Raw genomic sequence first — 18,116 nt, forward strand, 5'->3', positions numbered from 1 at the left:
CCCACACTACACACACACTTAAAACTCACACTTAAAACTCACACTACACAAACACTTAAAACTCACACTACACACACACTTATAACCCACACTACACACACTTAAAACACACACTACTCACACACTTAAAACGCACACTACACAAACACTTAAAACCCACACTACACACACACTTAAAACTCACACTAAACACACACTTAAAATCCACACTAAACACACACTTAAAACTCACACTACACACACACTTAAAACTCACACTACACACACACTTAAAACTCACACTACACACACTTAAAACTCACACTACACAAACACTTAAAACTCACACAACACAAACACTTAAAACTCACACTACACACACACTTAAAACTCACACTACACACACTTAAAACTCACACTACACAAACACTTAAAACTCACACTACACAAACACTTAAAACCCACACTACACACACACTTAAAACTCACACTACTCACACACTGACAGCCCACACTACACACACACTGACAGCCCACACTACACACACACTGACAGCCCAGACTACACTCACACTGACAGCCCAGACTACGCTCATACTGACAGCCCACACTACACACACTGACAGCCCACACTACACACACACTGACAGCCCACACTACACACACACTGACAGCCCAGACTACACTCACACTGACAGCCCACACTACAAACACACTGACAGCCCAGACTACACTCATACTGACAGCCCACACTACACACACACTGACAGTCTACACTACACTTACACTGACAGCCCACACTACACACACTGACAGCCCACACTACACACACACTGACAGCCCACACTACACACACTGACAGCCCACACTACACACACACTGACAGCCCAGACTACACACAAACTGACAGCCCACACTACACACACACTGACAGTCTACACTACACACACACTGACAGTCTACACTACACTTACACTGACAGCCCACACTACACACACACTGACAGCCCACACTACACACACACTGACAGTCTACACTACACACAAACTGACAGCCCACACAACTACACACACTGACAGCCCAGGCTACACTCATACTGACAGCCCACACTACACTTACACTGACAGCCCACACTACACTCACACTGACAGCCCACACTATACACACACTGACAGCCCACACTACACACACACTGACAGCCCACACTACACACACACTGACAGCTCACACTACACACACTGACAGCCCACACTACACACACACTGACAGCTCACACTACACACACACTGACAGCCCACACTACACACACTGACAGCCCACACTACTACATACACTGACAGCCCACACTGACAGCCCAGACTACACACACACTGACAGCCCACACTACACACACACTGACAGCCCACACGACACACACACTGACAGCCCAGACTACACACACTGACAGCCCACACTACACACACTGACAGCCCACACTACACTCACACTGACAGCCCACACTGCACTCACACTGACAGCCCACACTACACACACACTGACAGCCCACACTACACACACACTGACAGCCCACACTACACACACACTGACAGCCCACACTACACACACTGACAGCCCACACTGCACACACACTGACAGCCCACACTACACACACACTGACAGCCCACACTACACACACACTGACAGCCCACACTACACACACACTGACAGCCCACACTACACACACACTGACAGCCCACACTACACACACACTGACAGCCCACACTACACACACACTGACAGTCCACACTACACAAACTGACAGCCCACACTGCACTAACACTGACAGCCCAAACTACACACAAACTGACAGCCCACACTACACTCACACTGACAGCCCACACTACACACACACTGACAGCCCACACTACGCACACACAGACAGCCCACACTACGCACACACTGACAGCCCACACTACACACACTGACAGCCCACACTACACACACTGACAGCCCACACTGCACTAACACTGACAGCCCACACTACACACACACTGACAGCCCACACTACACACACACTGACAGCCCACACTACACACACACTGACAGCCCACACTACACACACTGACAGCCCACACTGCACATACACTGACAGCCCACACTACACACACACTGACAGCCCACACTACACACACACTGACAGCCCACACTACACACACACTGACAGCCCACACTACGCACACACTGACAGTCCACACTACACACACTGACAGCCCACACTACACACACACATAAAACTCACACTACACACACACTTAAAACCCACACTACACACACACTTAAAACCCACACTACACACACACTTAAAACTCACACTACACACACACTTAAAACCCACACTACACACACACTTAAAGCCCACACTACACACACACTTAAAACCCACACTACACACACACTTAAAACCCACACTACACACACACTTAAAGCCCACACTACACACACACTTAAAACTCACACTACACACACTTAAAACCCACACTACACACACACTTAAAACTCACTACACACACTTAAAACCCACACTACACACACACTTAAAGCCCACACTACACACACACTTAAAGCCCACACTACACACACACTTAAAACTCACACTACACACACTTAAAACCCACACTACACACACACTTAAAGCCCACACTACACACACACTTAAAACTCACACTTAAAACTCACACTACACAAACACTTAAAACTCACACTACACACACACTTATAACCCACACTACACACACTTAAAACACACACTACTCACACACTTAAAACGCACACTACACAAACACTTAAAACCCACACTACACACACACTTAAAACTCACACTAAACACACACTTAAAATCCACACTAAACACACACTTAAAACTCACACTACACACACACTTAAAACTCACACTACACACACACTTAAAACTCACACTACACACACTTAAAACTCACACTACACAAACACTTAAAACTCACACAACACAAACACTTAAAACTCACACTACACACACACTTAAAACTCACACTACACACACTTAAAACTCACACTACACAAACACTTAAAACTCACACTACACAAACACTTAAAACCCACACTACACACACACTTAAAACTCACACTACTCACACACTGACAGCCCACACTACACACACACTGACAGCCCACACTACACACACACTGACAGCCCAGACTACACTCACACTGACAGCCCAGACTACGCTCATACTGACAGCCCACACTACACACACTGACAGCCCACACTACACACACACTGACAGCCCACACTACACACACACTGACAGCCCAGACTACACTCACACTGACAGCCCACACTACAAACACACTGACAGCCCAGACTACACTCATACTGACAGCCCACACTACACACACACTGACAGTCTACACTACACTTACACTGACAGCCCACACTACACACACTGACAGCCCACACTACACACACACTGACAGCCCACACTACACACACTGACAGCCCACACTACACACACACTGACAGCCCAGACTACACACAAACTGACAGCCCACACTACACACACACTGACAGTCTACACTACACACACACTGACAGTCTACACTACACTTACACTGACAGCCCACACTACACACACACTGACAGCCCACACTACACACACACTGACAGTCTACACTACACACAAACTGACAGCCCACACAACTACACACACTGACAGCCCAGGCTACACTCATACTGACAGCCCACACTACACTTACACTGACAGCCCACACTACACTCACACTGACAGCCCACACTATACACACACTGACAGCCCACACTACACACACACTGACAGCCCACACTACACACACACTGACAGCTCACACTACACACACTGACAGCCCACACTACACACACACTGACAGCTCACACTACACACACACTGACAGCCCACACTACACACACTGACAGCCCACACTACTACATACACTGACAGCCCACACTGACAGCCCAGACTACACACACACTGACAGCCCACACTACACACACACTGACAGCCCACACGACACACACACTGACAGCCCACACTACACACACTGACAGCCCACACTACACACACACTGACAGCCCACACTACACACACACTGACAGCCCACACTACACTCACACTGACAGCCCACACTACACACACACTGACAGCCCACACTACACACACACTGACAGCCCAGACTACACACACTGACAGCCCACACTACACACACTGACAGCCCACACTACACTCACACTGACAGCCCACACTGCACTCACACTGACAGCCCACACTACACACACACTGACAGCCCACACTACACACACACTGACAGCCCACACTACACACACACTGACAGCCCACACTACACACACTGACAGCCCACACTGCACACACACTGACAGCCCACACTACACACACACTGACAGCCCACACTACACACACACTGACAGCCCACACTACACACACACTGACAGCCCACACTACACACACACTGACAGCCCACACTACACACACACTGACAGCCCACACTACACACACACTGACAGTCCACACTACACAAACTGACAGCCCACACTGCACTAACACTGACAGCCCAAACTACACACAAACTGACAGCCCACACTACACTCACACTGACAGCCCACACTACACACACACTGACAGCCCACACTACGCACACACAGACAGCCCACACTACGCACACACTGACAGCCCACACTACACACACTGACAGCCCACACTACACACACTGACAGCCCACACTGCACTAACACTGACAGCCCACACTACACACACACTGACAGCCCACACTACACACACACTGACAGCCCACACTACACACACACTGACAGCCCACACTACACACACTGACAGCCCACACTGCACATACACTGACAGCCCACACTACACACACACTGACAGCCCACACTACACACACACTGACAGCCCACACTACACACACACTGACAGCCCACACTACGCACACACTGACAGTCCACACTACACACACTGACAGCCCACACTACACACACACTGACAACCCACACTACACACACACTGACAGCCCACACTACACACACACATAAAACTCACACTACACACACACTTAAAACCCACACTACACACACACTTAAAACCCACACTACACACACACTTAAAACTCACACTACACACACACTTAAAACCCACACTACACACACACTTAAAGCCCACACTACACACACACTTAAAACCCACACTACACACACACTTAAAACCCACACTACACACACACTTAAAGCCCACACTACACACACACTTAAAACTCACACTACACACACTTAAAACCCACACTACACACACACTTAAAACTCACACTACACACACTTAAAACCCACACTACACACACACTTAAAGCCCACACTACACACACACTTAAAGCCCACACTACACACACACTTAAAACTCACACGACACACACTTAAAACCCACACTACACACACACTTAAAGCCCACACTACACACACACTTAAAACTCACACTTAAAACTCACACTACACAAACACTTAAAACTCACACTACACACACACTTATAACCCACACTACACACACTTAAAACACACACTACTCACACACTTAAAACGCACACTACACAAACACTTAAAACCCACACTACACACACACTTAAAACTCACACTAAACACACACTTAAAATCCACACTAAACACACACTTAAAACTCACACTACACACACACTTAAAACTCACACTACACACACACTTAAAACTCACACTACACACACTTAAAACTCACACTACACAAACACTTAAAACTCACACAACACAAACACTTAAAACTCACACTGCACACACACTTAAAACTCACACTACACACACTTAAAACTCACACTACACACACACTTAAAACTCACACTACTCACACACTGACAGCCCACACTACACACACACTGACAGCCCACACTACACACACTGACAGCCCAGACTACACTCACACTGACAGCCCAGACTACGCTCATACTGACAGCCCACACTACACACACTGACAGCCCACACTACACACACACTGACAGCCCACACTACACACAAACTGACAGCCCAGACTACACTCATACTGACAGCCCACACTACACTTACACTGACAGCCCACACTACACACACACTGACAGTCTACACTACACTTACACTGACAGCCCACACTACACACACACTGACAGCCCACACTACACACACTGACAGCCCACACTACACACACACTGACAGTCTACACTACACACACACTGACAGCCCACACTACACACACACCGACAGCCCACACTACACACACACTGACAGTCTACACTACACACAAACTGACAGCCCACACAACTACACACACTGACAGCCCACACTACACTCACACTGACAGCCCACACTATACACACACTGACAGCCCACACTACACACACACTGACAGCCCACACTACACACACACTGACAGCCCACACGACACACACACTGACAGCCCACACTACACACACTGACAGCCCACACTACACACACACTGACAGCCCACACTACACACACTGACAGCCCACACTACACACACTGACAGCCCACACTGCACTAACACTGACAGCCCACACTACACACACACTGACAGCCCACACTACACACACTGACAGCCCACACTACACACACTGACAGCCCACACTGCACTAACACTGACAGCCCACACTACACACACACTGACATCCCACACTACACACACTGACAGCCCACACTACACACACACTGACAGCCCACACTACACACACTGACAGCCCACACTGCACACACACTGACAGCCCACACTACACACACACTGACAGCCCACACTACACACACACTGACAGCCCACACTACACACACACTGACAGCCCACACTACACACACTGACAGCCCACACTACACACACACTGACAGCCCACACTACACACACACTGACAGCCCACACTACACACACACTGACAGCCCACACTACACACACTGACAGCCCACACTACACACACACTGACAACCCACACTACACACTCACTGACAGCCCACACTACACACACTGACAGCCCACACTACACACACACTGACAGCCCACACTACACACACTGACAACCCACACTACACACACACTGACAGCCCACACTACACACACACTGACAGCCCACACTACACTCACACTGACAGCCCACACTACACACACACTGACAGCCCACACTACACACACACTGACAGCCCACACCAGACACACACTGACAGCCCACACTACACACACACTGACAGCCCACACTGCACACACACTGACAGCCCACACTACACACACTGACAGCCCACACTACACACACACTGACAGCCCACACTGCACACACACTGACAGCCCACACTACACACACACTGACAGCCCACACTACACACACACTGACAGCCCACACTACACACACACTGACAGCCCACACTACACACACTGACAGCCCACACTACACACACACTGACAGTCCACACTACACACACACTGACAGCTCACACTACACACACACTGACAGCCCACACCAGACACACACTGACAGTCCACACTACACACACACTGACAGCCCACACTACACACACACTGACAGCCCACACTACACACACACTTGACAGCCCACACTACACACACTGACAGCCCACACTACACTCACACTGACAGCCCACACTACACACACACTGACAGCCCACACTACACACACACTGACAGCCCACACTACACACACTGACAGCCCACACTACACACACACTGACAGCCCATACTACACACACTGACAGCCCACACTACACACACTGACAGCCCACACTACACACACACTGACAGCCCACACTACACACACACTGACAGCCCACACTACACACACACTGACAGCCCAGACTACACACACACTAACAGCCCACACTACTACACACACTGACAGCCCACACTACACACACACTGACAGCCCACACTACACACACTGACAGCCCACACTACACACACACTGACAGCCCACACTACACACACTGACAGCCCACACTACACACACACTGACAGCCCACACTACACGCACACTGACAGCCCACACTACACACACTGACAGCCCACACTACTACACACACTGACAGCCCACACTACACACACTGACAGCCCACACTACACACACACTGACAGCCCACACTACAGTCATAACATAATTAGTTTTAACGTTAAAATTGAGAAGGAAAATACAAGTTAAAAATAAAGCTAATCAATTGGAGAATAGCAAACTACAGAACAATGAAAAAGGGCGTAGTCTGTATAAATTAGATTGAATAGTTAACTGGTAAATACTGGGAAATATTGAAGTACTGGTACAATTGAGGAAAAAAGGGCCTGTGTCTAGGGTCATAATTCTGTGGATAAACAATCAGATTATGCTGAAAAAGGCTAAGAAAGAAGTTTACAACAAAGCTAAAACCAGTCACAGTAAAGAGAGCTAGGAGAAACACTATACTCTGCAAATAGAAACAAGAGAAGTAAGGAGAGCTAGGGAAAAGTGAGAAAAACTTGCAGCCAACACAATGAGAAAAAGCAGAGGTGTTTATAAACACATTAGGAAAAAGAGAATTATTAATGGAGGGCACTCAAATGAGTATTGGAAAGGAATTGTGGTAAATATGGAATTTGCACATTTGGCTAATGAAAACTTTGCTTCATCATTTACAGAATAAAGGAAGTTTTCAATAGATTGTGGATGAGGAGCAAGATGGACAACCAAGGCATATATGCATTAAAAACAAAATATTCTAAAGGGGCTCAGGGTGTTAAAATTGCTAAATGTCAGGGACCAACAGGCCATATGGAAGGAGGTTGTTGGGAAAGTTGTAGAGGGACTAACCGTCATTTTTCAAATCTCAGGGTGGATTTTAACTTCCGGGTGGGGAGCCGGGGGAGCCAATGGCCTTCCTGCCCAAGAGTCTCCGTGGGAGGCCTCGGCTGATTCACATTCCAATGGCCAGCTGCCCACGTGAAAATGGCAGAAAACGGGAGCAGGCCGGCTTCAGGCAGGTCAAAATCTTGGTGCTCGGAGGCCACCAGCCAGCAACAAGATAAACACCAGGGCGGAGGGGACGGTGTATCGGGGCCGTTATGAGGGTGCGAAGGAAGGGGATCTCAGTTCACCAGTTGCCCAGAATTTCCTTGTGTGGCCTAGAAGAGAACTCCTGCTCCTAAATCCCCCCCATTATATGCAGGACCTGTGCCAAAGCACTGGAGGGTTGCAAATGTTACAATTCTAGCAGTACTATTTGTTTTACCTGAGTAAACAGAAGGGGCATTGAGAAATAGTAATTGATTCTGCTAGGCCCTATACCTGCTCTCAGCATACATGAGTCCTGCTGACCCTATTAGGGTGCTTCTGCTGGCATTTTTCAGGGTTGCTCTGGAACTCTAGACTCTAGACACGCCATGCCCTCCCACCACCGCCAATCTTCTGCCAGGACATGGTGTGGGGGGGGGTGGGGGGGCAGTGAGGGGTGGGAGATGTGCAGAAAAAATCACCTCCAGTGGGATTTTCAGTAGTTACCTGACTGTTCTGGATTCTGCCAATCGATCCCCTATGACAACTCTGCCAGAATTTAACCCCTACAGCGGGCAGAATTTCTACTCTATTGTTTCCATTTGTAGGTAAATCAAAGAGGGCATGATCTTATAAGGAGTAGGCACAAAGGGGAAAATTAGAAGAAATATTAATGTAAAGAGTTAGAGGAATATAGAATGTTTTGCCACAAGTGGTGATCAATGTTAAATCGACTACAGCATTCAAAATGATTACTTGCCCGAAGAAGAAAATAGTTTGGGGAGAAAGCAGCCCTAAAAGATGCCTGAATTCAGTGCAGTCAAGGGCTGAATAACCTCATGTTAGGATAAAATTTGTACATTGCTTTATAATTCCTGATATGTGAATGAAAGGTGGAAAACAGTTTATTGATTAAATGGGCTGACCACATTCCAAACCTGAACAAATTGCGATTTTCACAGAGATATGACTTACGGGCCTAAAATGATCTTGCAAAACTTCTCGTACACACAAGGTTTGGTTGGTACAGTTGGCATGATGGTTGTGGTTTCCGTATGTGACAGAGTTGAATGATGTATTGGTGATGGGGTTGTACTCCCTGCTTCACAGTGTGGCTTATTCTTATCTTTAACGTGCCAGTAAGGTGCTGAATGAGAGCAAGAAGGTACCACAGCTCCATCAGGCAATGTGCAGTCATCTGTCTTGTTGTTTGTACAAGTACCTAGGGAATTGGGAATTTGAAACATTATTTCAAATTTCATCACAAGATCACAAGATATTTAAGGATGAGGAAGGCCATTTGGCCCATCTTAATTCATCCATCTAGACAGATCCTCACGTCACCCAATTGTAGCATCCAATTGTTTCTTAAATGAATCATGGGTTTGTCCCTCTATTACTCTACTTGGACGTTTATTCCACATGTTGACTCCTCTGTGTGAAGAAGAATTTCCTGATATCTGTCTTAAAAGTGCCCCTCTCTGGTTTGAACTTGTGCCCCCTTGTTCTACTCCCACAGTTTAATTTAAAGTAACATTCTGGGTTATATACCTCCATTAGATCACTTCTCAGTCACCATATTTTCTCTTACAAAGGAATATCCCTGATAAACAGGGAATGAGAAAGGAATATCCCTGAAAAATAGGGAATGAGAAAGGAATATCCCTGAAAAAAGAGCAAAGGTTAAAGAAATTTGGGGTATTGGTTTGCAAAACATCATTTACAAAGTGTACTGCCATAAACATTCCTTAATTTATTTAATCTCCTGAGGGAAAGGATTAACCACAGTAAAAACTTTCGAGGATCAAAAATCTCCATCAGCTGTAAAGAAAATCAAATGAAAGCTCCAGAGTCTCAATCCATGTTACAATCTCAAGTCAGAGACAACATTTTATAATTTTGTAAACTGCATCCAAGTACAGTATTACATACCACACTGTCCTTCGACATTTTTTCCAAAGATCTTGTAGGAGAGGTCTATTGTAAACTCCAGGCCATCAAAAGTAATAGTAGAATTAATGGCAACAATCTCAACCTTTACAGTGATCCCCGAGGAACTGATTCTTATCCCATCGTGGTAATAAGGTGGTATAATCTCCTGACCATTGAACAGTGCCTGTATAACAGAAACAAAGTCCTTCCATCAATTCCTGCTTTATTTCTGTCACATCTGTACTTTCTAAACTTAAGGAAGCTGCTGGTAACTTGGTTCTCAATTTAAAAAGACTCAGAATGTTTAAACAATTTTATTCATGAAATTATTGGGAATGCCCTGAAAATATTTTTGATAGGATCAGGATGGGTTTAAGATTAGGATTCTGAAACTCATGCTGTATGCTATTAATAAATTACACACTGGCTGCCAATCTTATTTGGTCATTTTTGATAGTTACTGGACAGACTAGTGGTGTTGCAGTTTAGAGTCCAGCACATATAGACCGGAATCTTCTTTACCAGGGCGGGTCCGGAGCAGGCGGTCGGTGTGGCGGGTCGCGACCCCGTTGCTGCGTCCATCCCGCTGCAGAAATCGACTTTGCGCTAATGGGGCCTATTAAGCCCGCCCTGCATGTTACCCGGCCCTATTAAATGGTGCGGGTCTGATGACATCATCCATGACGCGTTTTCAGCCGGGATATTTAAAGGAGCCACGGTCACATTGCAATTGAAGGTTCATCTAGGAGTGTGCAGTCACTGCACTGGAGCTTTTAATTGTTCTAATCACTTGGAAACATGACTGCACAGAGGCAGAGGGCTGTACCCAGGTCCTCCGATGACTCCCTCCATATGCTTGTGGAGGGAGTCAGAGAATGCAGGGAGGTCCTCTTCCCTTTAAATAGGTGGAAGAGACCTCCCCAGGAGACAAACAGAGCCTGGCTCCAAATTGTAGAGGAGGTGAACAGCAGGGATATGGTCAGGAAGACCTGGGTGCAGTGCCGGCAACGTTTCAATGATCTCATTCAACTTCATCCTGCTGTGCCTCTCATCACGTCCCCATCACCCTGCCTTTCCAACCTTACTCCTGCACATCCTTACTCACACCAACATACCTTGCACGAACACCCATCCCTCTCTCTCTATCTACATTATCACATCCCTATCTTACGAGCCACTCCTCACACTCACCCTCATCCTAATACAATCATACCAACTAACAACACACAAGGAGGCCATTTGGCATTGTCACCCTACTCCATCATAGTCTCCCTCTAAAGATGTGACCCATCCATTCCTTACACACATTCCATCATTCTCACTCAACCTTCTCTTCTTTCCCTCCTTGCAGGAAAAGATAGACCACAATAAGAGAGAGAGGGAGAGAACTGGAGGTGGCCCTCCATCATTTGCCACCTTCACAACAGCAGAGGAGGTTGCGTTAGAAGTATCAGGAGTCACCGAGCAGCTGGAGGTGGGAGAGGGAGAGAGGGGGACATCGCAGCAACCTGGTGACAGAATTACATATCATACATGACATACATCAGTCACTCATATCGCCGTTCCTTCATTGTCATTGGCCCAGTAATACCGTTCCAAACGCGTGAGTACGGTCGGGGTACTCACGCGTCTGGCCGGAGGAAATGCCGGTTTGCAGCATGCACAGCGCATGCGGGGAAAACCGGCATTTCCTGTCCTCTGAACAAAGGGGTTCAGAGGCACAGCGCGTGCGACTACACAGGCAGCGCGTGCGCAGTGAACTTCGTCGATTTCATTCATGGATTCAGTGAGGTTAAGTCCTTACAACTTACACATGAAAAAAGCATGTGTAAAGTTGCTCCAGAGGCTGCGGAGGAAGATATATTTTATCGTGGAGCTTCTGAAAGGCAATATTTTTGTTTGGGAAAGGGAGGAAAGTTATTTTAAGAAATGATGAGGTAAGTTTTAAAGTTTAATTTTTTTTTTTTAAACGGGTTTTCAGTACTGCAGGTAGAAGGAGCAATTGTGGCTGTGTGAATTGAATTTGCTGTGTTTATTAAATGTGAAAATGACTGTTCTAAAATGAGTAATGGAACATTTCCAACATTTTTAAGAAAGAAACTGTTCATCAGTAATATACTCTTTTAAGTAATTATGTATGTATGTCCGTATATATTCCTTTACGTATATGTATATATTCCTTTACTTATGTGTATGAATGTATGTATTTAATTATGATTTTCCAATAAGTTACTTTCTCTGAAAGTCATAATTAAATACATACATTCATACACATAAGTAAAGGAATATATACATACATATACGCAAAGGAATATATACAGACATACATACATAATTACTTAAAAGAATATATTACTGATGAAAAGTTTATTTCTTAAAAATGTTGGAGTCATTTTCACATTTAATAAACACAGCAAATTCAGTTCACATAGCCACAATTGCTCCTTCTACCTACAGTACTGAAAACCCGTTTTAAAAAACAAAAATAAACTTTAAAACTTACCTCAGCATTTCTTAAAATAACTTTCCTCCCTTTCCCAAACAAAAATATTGCCTTTCAGAAGCTCCACGATAAAATATATCTTCCTCCGCAGCCTCTGGAGCAACTGTACTCATGCTTTTTTCATGTGTAAGTTGTAAGGACTTAACCTCACTGAAAGCATGAATGAAACCGGCGAATTTTACTGCGCATGCGCTGCCTGTGCAGTCGCACGCGTTCTGCCTCTGAACCCCTTCGTTCAGAGGACAGGAAATGCCGGTTTTCCCCGCATGCGCTGTGCATGCTGAAAACCGGCATTTCCTCCAGCCAGACGCGTGAGTACCCCGACCGTACTCGCGCGTTTGGAAGGGAATTACTGGGCCAACATTTTACATGTCAATAAAATGAAAAATTTAACAATTGCACGATTTGCCCCCTCGCATCTGCGACTGAGGGTCCAAGGAGGTGCATTGCGCAAGAGGTCATCATCGTACGTATCCTCACACTGTTCCCTTTGGGGAACTGTATGAAGTGGTGGAAGGATTTATGGCCACGTTAACGCTCCTTCCGTGACCATAACCATCTTCATACCAGCCATTAGGGTGGTTAGTCCTATGGCGTGAGGGTTTTACGGGCTCCCACAACCCATCTGAGGGGGGGGGCCACCCACACCCGCGGACGCAAGTATCCCGCTGGATGTCCACCCAGAATTTATAGTTGGAGCTCCGACTCCACTTGCCGGGACTGTCTGGAGCGGGGCTCGAAACCCTACTCCTTCTGGCCCAGCGGCGGGGATGCTTACCACTACGCAAAAGGCCCACTCCGCGCAAAAGGTGACACCCATACGTTTCCTGCGCCTTTTCCCTCCCCGTGACTGGAGCCCTATGCTGCCACTTGAAAGACCAAGCTATCATCTGTCCTTTTTGCGGCGCCTTGGACTTCTCGTTACCAATGATGAGCAGGCGCTGCGCCTCCACCTCGTTGAGGAGATTGCTGAGGACATCATCAGTTCAATTGTGAGTTCTTTTAATGCCGTGAATTGTGCTCATTCCAGCCATTTCACGTTGCTAATCTGAGTGGGCCTTTGGCGTAGCGGTAGCATCCCCGCCGCTGGGCCACACGGCGTAGGGTTTCTAACCCCGCTCCAGACAGTCCCGGCAAGTGGAGTCGGAGCTCCGGCTCTAAATTCTGGGTAGACATCCAGTGGGATATTTGCGTCCGTGGGTGTGGGTGGCCCCCCCCCTCGTATAGGTTGTGGGAGCCCGTAAAACCCTCCCGCCATAGGACTAACCACCCTAATGGCTGGTACAAAGATGGTTACGGTCATGGAAGGAGCGTTAATCACGGCCAGAAATCCTTCCACCACTTCATACAGTTCCCCAAAGGGAGCAGTGTGAAGACACGTACGACGACGACGTTGCTAATTAAATAAATGGAATGAAAAAAATGCTTTCAGGGCTTTTAAAAGTCTTTAAATTGCTTTAATTCTGTTTAAAACTACTTCAGATTCTTCAAAATAATGTAAACGTTTAAAAAAGTTTATACAAGTTACCAAAAGCTTCTCAAAAATACCAAAAACCTATTTAAAATGCTGCTCTACATGTAAAATGCTTTGCAGCTTGTGAGAAGCATTGGGGGCGTGTCCTATTAAAATGAGACCTCAAGGGGCGTGTCTCACTTGCACTGCGCGCTCCAGGCTTCGCGCTGGCTGCACTCCTGGGCGGCGTGACGTCAGACGCTGCCCGGGAGTCAACATTTTAAAACAGGAATTCCAGGCGTCCCTGAAGCTCAACGGCCGGCGCGTCGGGTAAGTGCAGATCAGGGGCTTGCACGCGCGGCAAGCCCCCGACCCGAATTTCTGCCCCAACGTGTCAAAGTCCTGGAACTCACTCCCTAACAGCACTGTGGGAGTACATTCACCACAAAAACTGCAGCAGTTCAAGAAGGCAGCTCACCACCACCTTCTCAAGGGCAATTAGGGATGGGCAATAAATGCTGGCCTTGCCAGCAATGCCCACATCCCGGAATGAATAAAAACAAATATGGGGACTGATGTCAGCACCCAGTGAATGGTCATCATGTGCATAGTGGTATCTGTACCTATTCTTCATATGACATATCTAACTCATCTCTTTACTCTCCCACAGGTCCATCAAGAGTCCCCCACCACTGTCCAAAAGGAAGAGGAAGACGACTCCTCAGAGGAGCCTCCAACCTCCGAGGGCGCACTGTCACCAGGCATAAGCGCACTCAGCACCAGCGCAGATATGCACACCTGATGTCTCACAACTCACAAGTGAGCAAGAGAAGATGGTGGAGACAGGGACAGCAGTGGAGATTTCTCACCGGAGGGGGCAGGACGCTCCCAGCTTTGCTCAGCTGCATGCAGAAGCTGAGCCCCGGGGGCGTTCCTGGAGGTGCAGCAAGAAGTGCAGGAGACTTTGACAGGTTTTGCAAGCGCGATGTCTGCAAATGTGCAAAGAATGGAGGAGTCCATCTCCAACATGAGCACCACCATGTCGTAGGCGATGGCGACTATAGGATCTTCCATGGATAAGATGGTCACCTGCATGGAATAGCTAATGCACCACTCACAGGAACACATGGTCTCTATGGAGAATAGATGGCAGAGGCTCATAGACCTCCTCTCTAGGAGGGATGTCAACGTAGACGTGGGTCCTCATGGCCAAGAGTGTCTGAGCAGTCGCAGTAGGGAAGTGAGCATGCTGCCTCTACCTCTGCTGAGGCCACAGGGGTAGCACCTTGTAGAATCACTCATAAGAGAAAGATGACACACAAGTAAATTCACAAGGGAAGCCACTCGGGTGTTTTATTCAATGTTTCTGTAAAGTTTCCGTTAGTGTGATGTCACACATAAAAATCTTTATTTTCACCACTTTCCAGTCTTGGGCAAATTTGTGTGCACCTTTGAAAGTGGCTTCGTGAGTTGCAGTGAATGGTGACCCATAACGTTACCTCCAACAATGGTGGTCAGCGTGAAAAGAATGGCTTGGTCATTGCAGGGGTGTTATATGGTATTGCTGTGAGGTGGTGCCAATCTGGCGCAGCATTTGGCAGCCATATAAGTGTACTGTGTAAAGTTAAGTAAGTCTGGCTATGATGAGCCCATCCCTGGCCTCACGGGCAGCAATGTGCTTAGGTGCTGGTGGGATCTGGACTACAAGTTCCTCCTGCTCCTCCTCCTCCTCGTCTTCCAGCTGATGCTCCTCCTCCTCCTCCTTTGAAGAGGCTGTGCACTCAGTGCCTTGCTCCTCATGCAGCGCTAATCCTCGCTGCTGCACTATGTTGTGTGGGGCGCAGCAGAACACGATGATTCTGGAGACTCTGGCTGGTGCATACTGAAGGGTTCCTCCAGATCTGTCAAGGCATCTGAAGCGCATTTTCAGCGTGCCTATTGTCTGCTCTATGACACATCTGGTGGAAATGTGGCTTTCATTATATCTCTCCTCAGTATTTGGCTTCCTCAAGGGTGTCATGAGTGGATAGCCCTTGTCTCCAAGCAGCCAGCTGGAAAGTCTGTTTGGAGGAGTGAAGAGCTGAGGGAGGGTGGACTGGCGCAGGACGAAAGAGTCATGGCAGCTGCCAGGGAATTTGGTGCACACATGCATGATGATCTTACTATGGTTGCAGATGAGCTGCACATTGAGGGAGTGGAAGCCCTTGCGGTTACCAAAGACTCCTAGGTGATGATGGGATGCCTTGATGGCCACATGTGTGCAGTCAATGACGCCCTGCACCCGTGGGAAGCCAGCCAGAGTGGCAAAGCTGAGCGTCCGCTCAGTAATACTGGCTTTATCAGTGGCAAAGTTGATATAATTGGCTGACTTGTAGGCGGCCGACTGCAAGATGCCACAAATGTCTGCTACAGATCCCTGGAAGGAGCCTGAGGCGAAGAAGTTGAGGGTGCTGGTGACTTTGCAGTCACTGATAAGGCATGTCCACCCGCTCCTCTGTGCTGCAGGTTTTGCTCCAGCAATGTGCAAATGTCTGCGACGACCTGGTGCGATAGCCTGAGCCTCCTTTGGCACTGCTGCTCAGTCATGCTGAGGAAGCTCTGTCTGTATACCCTGTGTTGGGGGTACCACCTCCGGCATGGTGCAGCCCTGCGCTGATGCACTCTGTCCTGTGCAGCATCAGGTGGTTGAGGAGAAGGCTGCTGGTGTGCCTGGTGCTGCTGGTGTGCCTGGTGCTGCTGGTGTTGGGGCTCATCGTGATCCGATTTTGAGGACCAAGGTGAGACAGTATAGACGGCACCCAGGCTGATGGAATAGATGGCAGGTCACGTAGAGATGACAAAAGCAATCTGTCAATGATGTGATAGGTTCTAACAATGAGGTGACACTGGGTGGCGACTTTGCTGGAAAGACTTGCAGCCTGCAGAAAGCTAATCTGTGCTGGCAATACAGTCAGCAACAGCGTCTGCCTGAGGAAAGTGATCAGCTGGGAGCTGGGAGTTTTTATTGTACTTTGCATGCTGTGCACTGATCAGCTGCATCAATGACCACTCAACTTCCACCTCAGGTTGACAGACATGGTTCCTGAGCTGTGTGATTCCCCTGGTCATCCAGGGAAATTTGAAAGGTAGGTTTAAAAAGATTCTTAA

General features: G+C 47.6%; 1 protein-coding gene across 1 annotated transcript in view; it reads right to left on the minus strand.

Moving 5' to 3' along the window:
* Positions 1–10,037: 10,037 nt before the first annotated feature.
* The window catches only part of LOC147106551 (intestinal mucin-like protein), a 64,155-nt gene continuing 56,076 nt past the window's right edge, over positions 10,038–18,116 (minus strand). The window contains exons 5-6 of the mRNA XM_086007502.1: positions 11,014–11,197; positions 10,038–10,303 (exon numbers count right to left, since the gene is read on the minus strand). Of these exons, the coding sequence (XP_085863628.1) occupies positions 10,053–10,303; positions 11,014–11,197 (435 nt within the window). The 3' untranslated portion in view covers positions 10,038–10,052. The remainder of the gene's footprint in view (positions 10,304–11,013; positions 11,198–18,116) is intronic.

Source organism: Somniosus microcephalus, chromosome 15 (assembly GCF_052327205.1).
Source record: "Somniosus microcephalus isolate GS21.2 chromosome 15, FLI_Smic_1.0, whole genome shotgun sequence".
Lineage (NCBI taxonomy): Eukaryota > Metazoa > Chordata > Chondrichthyes > Squaliformes > Somniosidae > Somniosus > Somniosus microcephalus.